Below are 18,350 nucleotides of genomic sequence, written 5' to 3'. Positions count from 1 at the left end.
AGTCGAGAGAATCGTTCTCTCAAAATTTATTGAGGGCTCAGTGCCAAAATCGATAGAATAATTGTACCAACTCACACCATCATAACAAATGAGTTCATTCGTCAGTTGAATCAATAAATCTCCAACAAGTGTCATACATCGACTTCTGACCTTTCCATGGTCACCAAGCTGTGGTGGCCGAGGCAGTTAAGTTATTGGGTTGGTCTGTCAAAGGTCTCTGGTTCGATTCCCGTAGTCGACACTTTTGATTTTTTGTTTGAGTTCATCTCTTTTTTTGCAAATGAACCTCGAGAGAATAGTTCTATTGCCCATCTCGAGCTGTGTTCTCTGTGTCCGTTAATGGTACCACTATTCTCTCAAATCGAGACCATCATTCTCTCGGACTAGCGCTGCCAGTTTTGGGTGTTGCACTACCTTTTTGCACACCGCCGGTAGACGAACTTCGAGGCCGCATTCGAACTGCTACGGCCACGGCCGGCCTTCGGCATGCTGGAGAAGCAAACTCGCGGGTAATCACAATCGATTACGGCGAAATAATTCGAAAACACGATAGAGCACTGAGGACTTCACTGCTGCTTGCTCTCGTGCGTACACCGAGTAGGAGTGAGAGGATATAGGGGGAGAGGGGGTAAGATGCACCCCTGCTTTTCTCGGTATTTGGAAGAATTGTTCGAGAAAAAAAATCATAGAAATTGGAAGCTTATTATTGGTAAACCATGCTGGAAAAAAAATGAGCTTCGTAGTATAAAATCAGCTTAAGTTATTTGCAAAACATTAAAATGTTGTGTTTTCATCTAATTTTCATTGAACTTTCATTATGGTTTTGGACAAAATAAAAAGCATTTATTGATATTGTAAGTTTTGAGGTAGATAGATTTAGCCATAAACTTCATTATTCTATAGATAGATGAGTCCAAAAACATAAAAAATGCATTTTTAATTAAATTTTCTACAAAAAGCGTAGTCAGGGCAAAATGCACCGCTGTGAAGCTCCTTTGTATAAACAGCGGTGTCTACTTTTACCAGGTGCATTTTGCCCCATGTTGTGGTGCATTTTGCCCCGTTGTTTGTAGTGTTTTGCCCCAATGTTGCGGTGCATATTACCCCGCATGTTTGTTTGAAATGAATCAGAAATGTTTTTATAAATTTGATATTTTCGAACAATTTCAAGGTTTTTTAAGACTTTGTTCACATGAATGATGAAGAATAATAGTTCGTTTAGAACATCGAACATAATTCTTCCACAGTAATGCTGTAATGGTTGAGAAATCACAGTTTTCCCTTAGGGGGTGCATATTAAACCCTCTCCCCCTAAATTGCTTCAAAAGCTTAAAAAATTATGATGGTACAATTGGTTTTCGGCTTCAAATAGGTTTATTTTACATTATCATCAAAATTAGTACAGTAGTTGTTCGGTAACTAGGCTGAAAACGTAGCCCAGTCATCGAATGTTGCTCGTTAACTGGGCTGAACAAAAAATAACGAGGGGACCACCGATGCATAATATTTTTCAGATGAAATATAAAAATAAAAATTACTCAAGTTTATTTACATTGCTTACTTTTCATATTTCTTTAATTGTAACATGAAATTAAACAAAAATTTGAAAAAAGTTTTTTTATTCATTGAATATGATTTTTGCATCCGTCAATCTCTCGGTCATTTTGGTTTTGTTTTGGTTTTTTGACGTTTGTCTGCTTTTTAACTACTACGACCCAGTTATCGAGCGCCCAGTTAAAAAACAGCCCAGCTACCGAATAACTGCTGTATTTGATTAATTTTAGATTGTCAGTTAAACTCGTTCATTACGCTTTTTTCACACAAATATTAATGTTTGTTTAAAAAAACACTCATGACCTCAGAAAAGCAATCAAACCTGTTTCTGCTTGTTTTATTAATTGTTATATTTGGTTGTTGTTGTTGTATGTTGATTTTATTAGGGTAACTTTAACCATTCGCTCCCGTGTGATATTGTGGTGATCTGGCACATCAACTTTCAAGAACCATTTCCCATCACACCTCCCACTTGGCAAACACAACTGCGACCCACAATTTCGTTTCGCAGAAACACGTCCACTCTCAATCCTGTGTATTCGTGAGCTTTTTCCACCACCATCAGCACACTGCTGACTCGGCCAAGTCCACACGACGCCACACGATTTTCATTCATTGAGAAAAATACAACCGCGCGTGTGTGTCGTGTGTGTGTGTGTGAGGGCATAACTTACTGGCTGCCATTTCCACAACCCCCGCTCGGAAAAACCACACCACCAAGCTAAGCTAAGCTCTTATACTAAGCTTGTATGCATGACTCACATTTGAGTGGCTTGTGTGTGGGTGCGTGCTTCTTCGTCATTCGGTGTGGTTGTGTTGGTGTCCATTGTGGAAAATCAGTAGCCTGCCAGCGAGAAAAGCTCGACCATCCGAGTCGAATCGGATCCGTGCTAGCGACAAGAACCCACGACGGCAGTGTGTGTCCTTTTTTTCTTTTCCCCAATTAGAGATAAATTTCTGCGGCTGGGTGAGGAAAAAACGACGGTGAAAAACTGGATTTTCCAGATTGGCAGCACTAGTTTAAAGGTTGGCTTCTCCGCGCGAGTTTTCCCGTGCAAATGCCTTAATTTGTGTGAGGGTGGATCGGGGGGAAAAGTGTGTTTGGAACTCTTTCATCAGCTTCTCGGGAAAACTGGTGCAAAATCCTTTTGTTCAACCCAGCACACGGAGTATTTTGAAGAGTGAGGGGGTGTAAGGAGGTTAGTTTGCGACGTGGGGGTAGTTTTCGCGCGACAAAAGCTGAAAAATGAGTGCGGAAAGGTGGTTTTGCAAAGCTTGAACAAAATTCAGCACCATATTTTCCTCGGATGGGGAAAAAGGAGCGGAAAAGCGACCAGATTGGGGTGGAATCGCGAGCGAGAGGAAGTATAAACGATAAGGAAAACTGGCAGCAAAACGAGGCAGAAGAAGAAACTCCAAAAGGAATTGCAATCGCACTGCAAAAGGAAAAGTTCTGAACGACGAGAGCAGCGATATCGGGGAGGGCGAAATCAGATATTTTACTTCGATTTTTCCATCATCGTTAATGTGGAGCTTCTCCTTTTTCACGAGTGTTTCCGCGGCGGGGGTTGGGTGCGGCCGGGGAAAGTCAAAGTTTTACCAGCCCTCGTTAAGCTACTGCCACCTCCAGCAGCAGCAGCAGTGCCACAAGCAGAAGAAAGCCAACGCATAGAGGAAAATTCCAAAAGAAAAATCAAGGAAAAAAGGATTAACAATAATGCGGTGGTGAAAAATCTTCCTCCCTATTCGCTCTCCCATTTTATGTATTTCTCCCTCTCACTCTCTCTTTCTCTCTCTGGCCAAACAGGCCAAAATTAGGTTTATGAGCAAAGTTTCGAGTGGAAAGTACTGCGTGCGGAAAAGCTAAAGAAAATTGAAAAATATGATGCTACATTTGCAGAAAAGTGATATTTTCCATGCTGCTGCTCCTTCTGCAATGGTTGTGTGAGGTCAAACACATCGAAAAGAAGTTTGTGTTGTGAAAATCGTGAAAAGTGGCACAATTTAGCCACCCGCAAAAAAAAATAAGGAAAAACAACATCATGCATCGAATTGAAACAGTGCTATAAAATGGTGTGAAAATTAAACGAAAAATTCAAACCTGCACAAAAGTGGCTTAAGAATCTCGCGATGGCCCCACTTGGGTCTAAATCACCCCCAAGAAGCGATCGTCAAACGTAACATCCGTCTAGCAAAATCTGCGGCCGCAAGCCATCCGTCGTGTCCAAGATTGTCGCGCTACGGCCAGGAACCACCGGGTAGAGAGAGCGAGAGGAGATTCGGCACAGATACCCGCCAGGGCTCTTCTGATGGGCACGCTTACGTCCTCGTCCTCCCCCGCGACGGTCACCACCACCATCACCAACTTCCACCATCCTGTTCCGAAGACGGCGAAAATCTGCAGCACCAGCGGCAGTCATGAAGGTAAACGCACGAGCTGCCCGTCCTTATCTAACTCTCTTGCGGTTTATTGCGGTTGTGGGGGAAGAGGAGTTGGAGGCAACATATATCATATCTCATGACCTAGTTTTTTAATCCCCTTTCCACACCTCACAAATTCCTCTTCCGAGCGCTGTGACCAGGGCACTTGCTTTGTTTCAAGAGCTGAAGCAGGCCAGGCGTCAACCGGAAATAGATTGATTGTGGATTGGCTCGTGAACCTTGGCAGGAGGGATGGAGAGAGCTCGCCTCGTTGAAATTAAACTGAAGTTTGAGTGACGGAATTCATATTTCCACTGGCTTGCAGCAGCAGTCGAGTGCTGATTTGTTCAGGAGAGTGATTGCAAGTTAGTTTGCTGTACTGATTGATGAGAAAATGTTGTTTTCCGCTAGATATACAGTTTGGTTGGACGATACATTTATAAAAATCTGTAGCCCAATTCAAAATGAAAAAGAAATGATAAATTAAAATAACCTGTTCTTTTCACAAAGTATTTCATCCAACAAGTCAGTAAAATGATGTTTTATCTCAGTACGAATCGCACATTAATCTAGAGAGGCTCTTCTGACTTGAATAAATACTCCATAGTGCTGTTAAAATCGAGTGTTGCTACTTTTTGATGTGATTTTTCAGTGAAATGTATAAATCAGCACTGTTATTTATTGTGAAGAAAAGTAGGCCAAATGACAAGAAAGGGTAATCTCTTATGTAAGGAAATTCACTGAACCATACGATGTTTTATGATTTTGGAATTTATATCAATTTTCTTGGTTTTTGATACTGGAAATAAAAAAAATCGTTTCAGCAGTCACAATTCAAATTGTTGATGATTTTCGTAGAGGAGGAAAGTGCATGCCTGTTAGATCGCTGACTCCCATAGGTCAAAAGATAGGTAATTTCATGGACTATAAGCCTACGGTATTAACTTTTTGGCCAATCGCAGTTTTTCTCATAGTTTTTCGATTTTTCTACAACAACCATTTTACAACGTTAGTTTTTGCCCTGTAGGCCTCCATAGCGGCACTTTTTGGTCTCAATTTTGTCATATTCGGAATCCTCGAAAAATTTCACGTTAGTTAGAAGTATTGGAGTGGTAAATTTGATTGGAAAAATTGCCATTTAGAATGAATTAATAGTAGTTTTTGCAATTCCGTCGTGAAACTACTTACTTTTCCTGTCATTCTTGAACTACGGAAGAGCCTACTTTTCTGTACCAAAAATAACAGAATCGAATAGCAACACTTTTCAAAATAAATGCTGAAAAGTTCTTCTTTTCAGCACTCAAATGGGTGCTGAAAAGTTGAACTTTTCAGCACTTGTTTCGAAAAGTAACACTTTTCAACATTTTTTTGATTTAAACGATTTATTGACAAAATACATGAAAATTTGACATAAAATTTCACTCAGTGTGTGTTTTTTGGAATTGCAAAAAATGTTGTATGGAACTCGTTGCAAAACTAGATTTTTTCAGCACTCTTCGTATTTATCCAACTCGGTGAACCTCGTTGGATAAATGTACGACTCGTGCTGAAAAAATCCTTTTTTTGCAACTTGTTGCATAAACTACTATTTTACAATTTGTTGGATTAGAGGTGAAACAGGTTTTTGCCTACTTGATGCAGCATTTGACGTATTGAGAACAGAGTAAAAAAGATCGATTTCTTTTTTCAAAAATGTTTTATTTAATTATTTTTTAAATCAAATTTACCGCTCCAATACTTCAATCACAATCAGTAAACTGAAATGAGAGAACGAACCACGGTTCACAAAAACGTACCGCGGCTCTTTTTGAAACTCGTTCATTGGACATTCTAGATGTTATTATGTCGTATTAAATTAGTTAAACAATAATGAGTACAGCCCCAACTACTTCTAGAAAACCTTTTGCCTTCCTCACTGAGATAAGGATATAATCCTGCTCTAAAAATGAACTTTGTATAAAAACGTCGTAGACCCACCTCCATTTATACATATCGACTCAGAATCGAAAACTGAACAAATGTCTGTGTGTATGTGTGTGTGTATGTGTGTGTATGTATGTATGTGACCAACAAACTAGCTCATGTTTCTCGGCACTGGCTGAACCGATTTGACCCAAACCTGTTGCATTCGGCTTGGTTAAACTATGTCCGGGTCCATCATCCGACCCATCGTTTGTTAGGTTATCAAAAGACCTTTCTAACGAGCCTAAAACATTGAAGATCTGGCAACCCTGTCTCGAGATATGGCCGCTTAAGTGATATTTATGTACCTTTTGGAAGCCGGATCTCACTTAACCTTCCTGGGATCTTAAGAAAAACTTACGTTAAAGGTCTTAAGGGGTCTATATGACCCCGGAATAAATAATGCTGGCAAAAATCTATTTTGCAACCGATTTTCGTTCTATTGGCTGCAAATGAAAGGTATGGATGTCTAGAAAGGCACCTATGCTACGAGGATCTGATGTGGCCACTTTGGTCCCAGGGAATCGGTTTCAAAGGAACAAACTTTCCGGCAAACCTGTTTTCATAGGTTTTGTTAGATTTAGGTATGGATTAATGCAAAATTAACTGTATTTAATCTCTAAAAATAAAATTCATACTCTCCGGAACAGATTCAATGCCATTTGGAACAGATCTGGTCACTCCGGAACCGGTTCCGGATACCCTGGAAGTGGTCAGATTGCTATTTTTGTAAAAGCGTATCGTGCGACATATCAAACTTCACGAAATTGCAAGCCATGCACACTGGAATCAGTAAAAAGCCAATTGGACCATATCTGGCCACTCCGGAACCGGTTCCGGATACCCTGGAAGAGGCCAAACTGCTATTTTGGTGAAAGCCTTTCGTGTGGCATATCAAACTTCATGGAATTTCAAGCCATGCACTCTGGAACCAGTAAACAACCGATTGGACCATATTTGACCACTCCGGAACCGGTTCCGGATACCCTGGAAGAGGCCAAACTGCTAATTTGGTAATAGCCTATCGTGCGGCATATCAATCTTCATGGAATTTCAAGCCATGCACTCTGGAACCAGTAAAAAACCTATTGGACCATATCTGACTACTCCGGAACCGGTTCCGGATACCCTGGAAGAGGCCAAACTGCTATTTTGGTGAAAGCCTTTCGTGCGGCATATCAAACTTCATGGAAATTGCAAGCCATGCACACTGGAATCAGTAAAAAGCCAATTGGACCATATCTGGCCACTCCGGAACCGGTTCCGGATACCCTGGAAGAGGCCAAACTGCTAATTTGGTAATAGCCTATCGTGCGGCATATCAATCTTCATGGAATTTCAAGCCATGCACTCTGGAACCAGTAAACAACCGATTGGACCATATTTGACCACTCCGGAACCGGTTCCGGATACCCTGGAAGATGCAAAATTGCTATTTTGGTAAAAGCGTTTCGTGCGGCATATCAATCTTCATGGAATTTCAAGCCATGCACTCTGGAACCAGTAAAAAAACCGATTGGACCATATCTGACCACTCCGGAACCGGTTGTTAGTGCTCTTGACACGGCCAAATGGCCTTTTGATTTATTTATTTCGGGAATCTGAAAAATCCCATTGGACCATATCTGGCCACTCAATTGACCCATTTGGACCATATCTAGCCACTCCGCTTTACACATCGAATTTTGCGTAAATATTATTTTGGGCAAAATTGGAAAAATACCTTGGAACTAACTTGGTCAACCCACTGATCGCAACTCGGCAAAGGATTCCAAGATCGATGTTTGCTGCCGAAATTGTCAAGACGGCGCGGGCGAAACATTCCTCTGACGACACGCTACCAGGACTATCCGGAACAAGTTGTCCTCAAACGGATAACGACTGCCCAGAATCTTCCGAAACAAGTCCACTTCCTGCAGATATCCGCCGGAAACGCAGACGTTGTCTATTTTGCACTAAGTCGGACAGCAAGCATAACACCAAATGCAGCAAATGCGAATCATACATCTGCAAAAAGCACAGCTTGATTATTTGCCCGAATTGCGAAGCATAGGTCGACGCATATTTATTTTTGATTTGTCTCGGTACAAAGTGAAATCATAACTAAGCTAAACTAACACGGTATGAACTGATCTATTTTTTATTTTAAATCAAATACGAGGTGGGATACTGAATTCAATAAATCCACTAATATTGTCAAACAAAAAATTCTTTGAAAATATATCCGAAAACGATGACTAATATGCCGCCGGTAGGCTTCTACACAATGGCCAATTGACCATTTCTAGGGTACCCAAAACAGGTTCCGAAGTGGTCAGATATGGTACAATTGGCTTTTGACTGGTTCCAGAGTGCATGGCTTGAAATTCCATGAAGTTTGATATGCCGCACGAAAGGCTTTTACCAAAATAGCAGTTTGGCCTCTTTCAGGGTATCCGGAACCGGTTCCGGAGTGGTCAAATATGGTCCAATCGGTTGTTTACTGGTTCCAGAGTGCATGGCTTGAAATTCCATGAAGTTTGATATGCCGCACGAAAGGCTTTCACCAAAATAGCAGTTTGGCCTCTTCCAGGGTATCCGGAACCGGTTCGGGAGTGGTCAGATATGGTCCAATAGGTTTTTTACTGGTTCCAGAGTGCATGGCTTGAAATTCCATGAAGATTGATATGCCGCACGATAGGCTATTACCAAATTAGCAGTTTGGCCTCTTCCAGGGTATCCGGAACCGGTTCCGGAGTGGTCAAATATGGTCCAATCGGTTGTTTACTGGTTCCAGAGTGCATGGCTTGAAATTCCATGAAGTTTGATATGCCGCACGAAAGGCTTTCACCAAAATAGCAGATTGGCCTCTTCCAGGGTATCCGGAACCGGTTCCGGAGTGGCCAGATATGGTCCAATTGGCTTTTTACTGATTCCAGTGTGCATGGCTTGCAATTTCCATGAAGTTTGATATGCCGCACGAAAGGCTTTCACCAAAATAGCAGTTTGGCCTCTTCCAGGGTATCCGGAACCGGTTCCGGAGTGGTCAGATATGGTCCAATAGGTTTTTTACTGGTTCCAGAGTGCATGGCTTGAAATTCCATGAAGATTGATATGCCGCACGATAGGCTATTACCAAATTAGCAGTTTGGCCTCTTCCAGGGTATCCGGAACCGGTTCCGGAGTGGTCAAATATGGTCCAATCGGTTGTTTACTGGTTCCAGAGTGCATGGCTTGAAATTCCATGAAGTTTGATATGCCGCACGAAAGGCTTTCACCAAAATAGCAGTTTGGCCTCTTCCAGGGTATCCGGAACCGGTTCCGGAGTGGCCAGATATGGTCCAATTGGCTTTTTACTGATTCCAGTGTGCATAGCTTGCAATTTCATGAAGTTTGATATGTCGCACGATACGCTTTTACAAAAATAGCAATCTGGCCACTTCCAGGGTATCCGGAACCGGTTCCGGAGTGGCAAGATCTGTTCTAAATGGCATTAAATCTGTTCCGGAGAGTATGACTTTTATTTTTAGTGATAAAATATAGTTAATTTTGCATTAATCCATACCTAAATCTAACAAAACCTATGAAAACAGGTTTGCCGGAAAGTTTGTTCCTTTGAAACCGATTCCCTGGGACCAAAGTGGCCACATCGGATCCTCGTAGCATAGGTGCCTTTCTAGACATCCATACCTTTCATTTGCGGCCAAAAGAACAAAAATCGGTTGCAAAATGGATTTTTGCCAGCATTATTTATTCCGGGGTCATATAGACCCCTTAAGACCTTTAACGTAAGTTTTTTTGTAGCGCCCTTTCTAGGTGGCGCTGGAGGTTGCTTCCGGTTGTAAAATGTTTATTTTACAAAGTTAGGAAAAGTCAGAAAGTTTCAAGTCTGTAAGTTAGAATGAATAAAAGATACAGCACATTTTATAAGCCGTCTGGGTCATATAGACCCTAAGACCTTAGGAGGGTTAAATGTATGTAAACTAAGTCCGGGTCCATCATCCAATCCATCGTTGGTTAGATTATCAAAAGACCTTTCCAACGAGTTCAAAACATCGAAGATCTGGCAACCCTGTCATGAGATATGGTCACTTAAGTGATATTTATGTACTTTTTCGAAGCTGGATCTCATTTAAATGTATGTAAACTATGTCCGGATCCACCATCCAACCCATCGTTGGTTAGGTTATTAGAAGACCTTTCCAAAGAGTACAAACATTGAAGATCTGGCAATCATGTCTCGAGATATGTACACTTAAGTAATATTAATGTACTTTTTGGATGCAGGATCTCACTTAATTGTATGTAAACTAAGTCCGGGTCCATCATCCGACCCATCGGTGGTTAGGTTATCAAAAGACCTTTTCAACGACTCCAAAACATTAAAGATCTGGCAACCCTGTCTCGAGATATGGCCACTTAAGTGATATTTATGTACTTTTTTATTCCGTATCTAACAAATAGATGAAATTTTTGTACAATTCCATCATATCAGCCATTGTTGGTAATAAGTGAGGAAGGCTCTAACCACATTGGTGGATTAAGTTAGTTTTTTTTAAAGAAAATACGTTTTTACGGATTTACGACTAAGCTTCCTGATCCTCCCGACACCAAAAATTTGTTCAACTTCGTGACAAATAGTTCAACTTGATTTAAACTTGATCATTTATCAATCCCTAAGATTTTTTTAAATTTTGCTGATTTTTATTTAATCTCCTCTCTATGTCGTGGATTGAAATTCTATTTAAAAATATGATGTTAAAGCTTTCAAGCACTCAGTGCGGGCCTCAAATTTTGACATTTTTGGCGTGCTCCAAAATGCCGCCAGGATTGAAGCTGGATTTGGCACAATTAACTGCTATATAATAGCGCTAATTGCCCCCATGTCATCTAACGTGTGTTACATTCCGCTGTCAAGAGCAAACCACCCTGCTCCTTTTCTAAATGGTACTGCATAATGCACCAAAATGCGATGAATATGATTAACGACACAATGCTCTTGAACTCGCTTTACCCCCTTCATTGCTACCAGCCACTGCAATTTACTCTCTGGTAATGGCAAGGAAGGAACCGCTCATTCGGGAGGACGCTGCAGGAAAGGCCAGAGACCCAGAAGGCATTCCACCGCCACCGGGGGCCATCGTGTACAAGGATGAGAATGAGCGTTAATAGCTCCGCTGCATGCACTGGCCGATTTGAGCAACGGTTGAATAGGAGGAAAACGAACGACGAACCTTGGAAAAGTCGTGGAAATTCACTTTCCAGCTGAGCCGGGAGCCAGGAGCGCTGACACAGACATCACGTGGTTACATGCGGTAGTTCAAACACCAACGAAAGTCGAGGTTTCGTCCTCGCAATAGAGGAAACGACCCTCCGGCATCTGATAAGCTGTGGAGCTCTGTATATACAGTAGTAGCGTTAAGGCTAGTTTGTATTGCTAAAACTGTGCAGCAGTAGCAACTGTGGAAACAAACGAAAGGAACTGTACAATCGATAGGGAGGAAACAACACAGAAAATAAGACAAAGAAAAACCTCTACTCAGCACGCGACGGACGGACTGGAGGAAATCTATTACAAGGGCATCAAAAATTGGATGTAATTTTCAGCTGATTTGTGGCATGGTATTTTTCCTCTGCTGCCGCAATGGAAATCGTTATTATTATTTTTCCCTCGACCGTTTTTCCGACTCTTCAAACGAGGAGGAAAAGTTTCTTCAACTTGTTGGTTGGTTGGTGGACGGGACGGAAGGCCCTGAACCACGATCAGCACAGCTGCCTTCCGATGAGGAAGCTCTTGGCTGGCTGCAGTTTAATTATGACTTTATCCAAAAATAACACCTTTAATGGATGGGGGAGGCAGCTTATGGCTTTGAACGGGTGTTGAACAAAAGTGGTGACATTTTGTTGTACAACAGTGTCGAAGAATGGGAAATTAATGGCTATGTTAATTTTGGATCCCGATTAAATTTGGATTTTGCCGATCCCGATGATGCTATGAGACGCGGGTTCGATTCCCGCCTTATCCACTGAGCTTCTATCGGATGGTGAAGTAAAACGTCGGTCCCGGTTTCTCCTGTCTCGTCAGAGGCGCTGGAGCAGAAATCCCACGTTAGAGGAAGGCCATGCCCCGGGGGGCGTAGTGCCAATAGTTTCGTTTTTTAATTTTGGATCAGATTAATTATTTTATCAAGAACAGTTGTTAAACAGAAAGTTGTGGTGTATTCCAGACAATTGCCTCCAACGGATTTTTCTAGTTTGAGCAATTTGCAATGTTTTTGATAATCGACTTATCATTGCGAAACGTATGAAACTTTGTCTATCGATTCTTTGTGGTCAAAGAAGCCAATTTTCAACATGGGATTCTTTTTTATGTACAAGTCTTTACAATTAAAGTATTAATACAAATACAAATCACAACCAATAGTTTTTATTTTTGCAAATCTGATGATGGTCATTTTTCGTTTGACACTTTTTTGTTTTGTTGGTGGTTTGACAAAGTCAAACTAAAAAGTAATGCCCTGTGACTTTTTACACGGGACTCATAGTTACAATCAAACCAAACGTATAATGGTAAGTGAGAGCTCTGTCGCTCTGTGTAAAGAGGGTGTCAAATTAAAAGTGACCCCGTTCGTTTGACAACAATGGGTGTCACATCATAGGGATTTCAGTGTATAAATTAAATTATTTTTTCATTTATTTCGTTGTTAAAGCATAACATGTGTGAAATAATTATCCTTAGCTGCGATGTGGACTACCTTTCAACAGCTGATTAATGGGAACAGAATTTGCGGGTGCTTAAGGAATCGAGTAAATCTACTGAAGGACAAAAGGAAAAAACCATTAAAATAATAAGTTCAATTATAAACAATAAAAAAAAAATTTTAAGATTGAATTTCCAATATTCAAGAAATAATCTAGCGTGATTCGATTTTATGGTGTTACTCTAATTGGCAAAAACTCTATTTTGACTAACGAAAGTGCCAACTTTTCAGCTTGGTTCAAAATCGGGTGTTCTTTCAGAAAAACTAAACAAATGCAGTACTTTGTTTTAGAAAACTGCAGAATTTTTTTAACGAAAGGCTGACAGTTTTTCACAATTCTCATATTTTTATCATTGGTTCCTGAATTATGGGCCTGCAAAGAATGGAAATTCGAAAAAAAATATAATTTGTATACGTTGATGATTGCATCGCTTGGTTTGGAGACGGTGATTTTAGCGGATTATATGAGTAACTCTACCAACTCACACGGAAAATGTTGCCCGACCCCCTCCGATTTTCATGAAACTTAGTCCTAAGGGGTAACTTTTGTCCCAAAAAATGCATCACACGTCTTTATTTAATTCAATCTAACGTACCTGCCTCTATACACATTTTGTTTAGATCAACACTGTATTATAAAAAGACAAATACAGAAATACATGGTCTTTCCACAGAAATAAACGGCTTATTTTTATAACCCACGCACTCCAGCCTGCACGCGTGTCCTCCGAAACAACAGTCTCAAGAGATTCTAATGGAATTTATGGAGCAAAAAGACACAAGACGCAGGCCGCAAAAGTTGCCGCCATTTGGGCGATTATTTTTGCGCATTGAATTGATATTTATGGACAACCATAAAGTCATCGGACCGCGCTTGTCCGAGCAGTGTCCATTGATGGCTGGACGCACACAAGATGTCAGCTAGAGGCTATAAATCAATGATCTTTGAAGCAGTTACGAATTGATTTCGCCAATGATTGCACTCCAAGTTAATTAATGAGTGCGGTTATGGGATATGAGAAAGGCATAAAAGAACTAATAATAGGTTAAATATACCCAATGTATCAAGCATGCAATAGAGCTGGAAAGACTAGGTCTCAAATTTCTAAAAGCTCTCAGTGCAAACATGTTACTGAAACCATGAATATATGATATTTCGTGTGTCATTTGCAACATCATACAAAACGAAGAGATTACCATCAAATGATAGTACAATTTTATCTAAAATGACCTCCATCACAAGTTTAGTCAATTTCGTGCTCGTTGCATATTCTGAAAGCATCAAAACGCAAATGCAACATTAAACGGGCACTTGTACTGCACTTGTAGGGTATAGCCTGCAATAATGACCATAGAGAATTCACCAACAAATCTCTTAAACGACAAGTCTTGTGTGTTGCACATTTTTCTGATATTTGTTAGTGAAAGAATGCTCATTTCACATTCGGATACAGTTATGCTAAATCGAGCTCTGCTCGTGGCAAGAAAATGATGTAGTTCAGAAGACAGCTAGTATAGTGCCGCAGGTCCAGCTACCGAAAATGTGTACACACATTTAGGGTGTTGATTTAATGTTTGACATTAGGACTTCTCGTAAATTCTAAATCAAAATTTTCAAGTTTAGAAACAAGCAATGTAATGTTTTTAGACAACTGAGATTTATTATGAATGTTTGTTATAAAAAAAATCAGTTGTTACAAACTCTAAATGATAGAGTTAATTTCTTTTATATTTATAAAGTTAAAAATATTCTATAGCAAACAAGTTATCGACTAAGAGACCTCAATTTCCTGAGTGATCTCGCTGCCAAAATTACAGTCCATTACCCTCGGTATGTTTTACTGTCAGAAAGCATTTCGCATCCGACAAGACGTGGCCGTTTCATACACAGAATGGGATCATGCCTCTATATATGGAGATTTTATACTTGCAAATGCTCTAAATTGGAGAGAAAATATTTCGTCTATCCATCCATATTGCCACCCACCTCCCAAACCGGCGGCGGTATTCCCAAGTTTGAACCACCCTTTCTCAGCATTTATTGTCTGTTTGCTGATGCTGCTGCCAGTTTGCCTCCTAGACAATCGGTCTATGCAAATGGCCAAAAACTTGAGCCTTAATTAAATGCGCTGAATTCTACGTGAGGTTCGGGTCGTGCGCAAATACACAACCGCGGTTGCTTCAACGTTCTTCACCATCATCATCATCATTGTTTTTTTTTGAATTCCTGAGTGTATTTTAGCAAAGCTCATTCTTATACAAGTATCGCTAACATTGATACATTGTCGACATTGTTGAGAAATTTAATTGAAATAATTTGATTAAATCCTATTGATCACAATCATGACTCTTTAAAAAAGTCACTTGTGTGACAAAAGTACATGCACATAGAGTTATCTACGTGTGCATGTATTGCGTGTACGTACATGAAGGATTTTTAGGTTAAAATTTGTACCCGCCAGCAAAAACAAATGGTAAGCTAGTGTGCGTGAGATCGGGCTTAGATAACTCTATTGTGCGATTCACCAAAGTCTTTTAAAATTATTTTTCCATGCTAATTTCCATTAAAAATTAAAATAATATGAACGAGTGTGAACTCAACAAATCAGAGTCGTCAAATTCCTGGAATGCAAGGGTCGAAGGTGAAGTGGGCTAATTTTCAAATCCGTTTTATGAGAGGGGTAATTTTTGAGTATGCGTAAAAGACATGGTGCTGAAATGGAAATTTGGTGTCAAAAGGACTTTTATGTAAAACTGGACGTCCGATTTCATGTCGTACTCAAAATTCCGAAAAAAACGTATTTTTCATCAAAAAATGTCATTTTTGAAATTTTAAAATTTGATGTACTTTTTGAATCTACATTAACCAAGAAGGTAAATTTTTCATTTTCTTCCATTTAAATCAATATTTTACAAAGTTGTAGAGCAGAGTATTAATAAATGTTGATAAATAAACATAAGGGGCTTGTTTGTAATCATCACGAGTTATCGCGATTTTACGAAAAAAAAAAGTTTTGAAAAAGTTGGTTTTGTCGATCATAGCAGTTCATCGTCACCCACGACTGACAAGAACAACGCAACAAAGGGAAACCTTTTGCAACTTTTACAATAGAGCAGTTCTCTACGGAATCGGTCTTTTTTCTTTAATTTTAATTTTTGTATTTTTTAATCCGGCTGAAACTTTTGTGGTGCCTTTGGTATGCCCAAAAAAGCCATTTTGCATCATTAGTTTGTCCATATAATTTTCCATACAATTTTGGCAGCTGCCCATACAAAAATGATATGTGAAAATTCAAAAATCTGTATCTTTTGAAGGAATTTTTTGATCGATTTGGTGTCTTCGGCAAAGTTGTAGGTATGGATATGGACTACACTGAAAAAAAATGATACACGGTAAAAAAAAATTTGGTGATTTTTTATTTAACTTTTAGTCACTAAAACTTGATTTGCAAAAAAAAAACACTATTTTTATTTTTTTTTATTTTTTGATACGTTTTAAAGGACATAAAAGGCCAACTTTCCAGAAATTTCCGGAATGGGCAAAAAATCTTTGACCGAGTTATGATTTTTTGAATCAATACAGATTTTTTCAAAAATCGAAATATTGGTCGCAAAAATTGTTCAACTTCATTTTTCGATGTAAAATCGAATTTGCAAACAAAAAGTACTTTAGTGAATTTTTGATAAAGTGCACCGTTTTCAAGTTATAACCATTTTTGGGTAACTTTTTTGGAAATAGTCACAGTTTTTTATTTTTTAAAAATAGTGCCCATTATTGAAAAAAATATTTTTGAAAAGCTGAGAAAATTCTCTATATTTTGCTTTTTCGGACTTTGTTGATACGACCCTTAGTTGCTGAGATATTGCCATGCAAAGGTTAAAAAACAGGAAAATTGATGTTTTCTAAGTCTCACCCAAACAACCCACCATTTTCTAATGTCGATATCTCAGCAACTATAGGTCCGATTTACAATGTTAAAACATGAAACATTTGTGAAATTTTCCGATCTTTTCGAAAAAAATATCATCAAAAATTTTAAATCAAGACTAACATTTCAAATGGTCGTAATATTGAAAGGTCGTAATTGAATACAAAAAAAAATCGAATGACCGAAATTTCAGAGAATTGCTCAATACTTTTTCGTGAAATCACGATAACTCGTGATGGTTATAAGCAAACCCCTTATGTTTATATATCTGGAGTTTTTTTTAAAGGTCCAATGAACCAAAATTCCAGTTTTTGGGGACAAAAGCTACCCCTTAGGACAACGTTTCACGCAAATCAAAGAGGGGTCCCAGAGTTATTTTTGGGGTCGGAGTCGGAATCGGGGTCGGTTGAGTCGGGTCTTTGTGGAGAGCACTGGAAAAGTTACTCGACTCCACAAGCAAACACATAATCTATTTTAATTATCTGATCAGTATTAATATGATTGTCTACTAGAGGGCATTATATGATAATGTTATGAAGCATGAAGAGCTTATTTAAAAAGGTTTTATGCAGTCTCGAATATTATACTTTTTCAGCCAGACAAAACCATGTAATGAAATTATGTTGTCTATGTGCCACAAAATAATCCAATAGCAGCAATCACATTTTAGTTTTTTTCCCCAAGCCATTTAGGCTCGTCGTCAGCCAGTATAATAGCTTTCTTAACCCCAGTTTTTCTCCTCCCTCCCATTTCAGAAGAAACGTCTGAGATCCGAACGACAGCGCCGGTGGCAGCCCCAACGACGACGGCGGCGGCGGCGCCAACAGCAACGGCGACATCAACGCTGGAACGAAACAGCCGTACTGACGCCACCGGTCGGTCCGCAGCCCTGGAGCATGCCTACGTGCACGACGTGTACGAACACTGCGAGGATCCAGTCGGACAGGTCCGGCCAAAGGTAGCCCAGTTTCTGGCGGCCCTCGATCCGGGCTCGGTCGTGTGTGACGTCGGCTGCGGCAGTGGCCGGTACCTGTCCGGGTTCAACCCGATGATCTGCACCATCGGTGTGGACCGGTGCTTTCGGTTGGCCAAGGTAGCCCGCGAAAAGGGGGCCGAGGTGAGTTTCTGGGGACCTGAAACCTCAAGCTTGTGACGAATTGTAGCTCAATTTTTGTGCTACACGGTGTAATCAACAGTCATCCAGATAAAAACAAATAGTTTCTGTGAGTCCAATCTGGCAAATATTCATTCCCGGAAATGCAATTTCACCAGATGCTGTAAAACTGCACTATACACAAATGGACGTGAATACGTGATTGTTCATGAATAGAAAGACACTTGCCTCGAAACAAGATGGGTACTAGCGTGGTTCACGTTTCTATGAAAAAGACAAAAGTTGTTATTTTGTCTTGTTCAGTAATTTGAAAATTTCTTTTTGGGGATTTTGATTTATTTTCCATGGGAAACTATCTTTTACATTGTATTAGATTTTTTATAAATCGATGAAATGACTTGATTCTTATAGTAGGAGATGGGTTTTGAACTGGGAACAACTTTGTAGAACATACCAACATGCTAGGAAGTGACCCTTTAAAGATACAGATACTTTTGAAGGGGCCAGCCACCATCTAAAAGTATCTGTATCTTTAAAGGGTCACTTCCTAGCATGTTGGTATGTTCTACAAAGTTGTTCCCAGTTCAAAACCTATCTCCTACTATAAGAATCAAGTCATTTCATCGATTT

The 18,350-nt window shown here is 39.8% G+C and overlaps 1 protein-coding gene across 10 annotated transcripts in view; it reads left to right on the top strand.

Moving 5' to 3' along the window:
• The window catches only part of LOC6033812, a 36,845-nt gene that overhangs the window by 4,491 nt on the left and 14,004 nt on the right, over positions 1-18,350 (top strand). For 2 of the 10 annotated variants that reach the window (XM_038262975.1, XM_038262967.1), the window contains exons 1-3: positions 2,392-2,580; positions 3,362-3,978; positions 17,362-17,723. In XM_038262975.1, coding sequence (XP_038118903.1) covers positions 3,864-3,978; positions 17,362-17,723 — 477 coding nt within the window. In that variant the 5' untranslated portion in view covers positions 2,392-2,580; positions 3,362-3,863. The other 8 variants (XM_038262968.1, XM_038262976.1, XM_038262969.1 and 5 more) reach the window with 8 other exon arrangements.

The sequence above is a fragment of the Culex quinquefasciatus genome, chromosome 3, assembly GCF_015732765.1.
Source record: "Culex quinquefasciatus strain JHB chromosome 3, VPISU_Cqui_1.0_pri_paternal, whole genome shotgun sequence".
NCBI classification, from domain to species: domain Eukaryota; kingdom Metazoa; phylum Arthropoda; class Insecta; order Diptera; family Culicidae; genus Culex; species Culex quinquefasciatus.
This window is presented reverse-complemented; position numbering and strand designations above follow the sequence as displayed.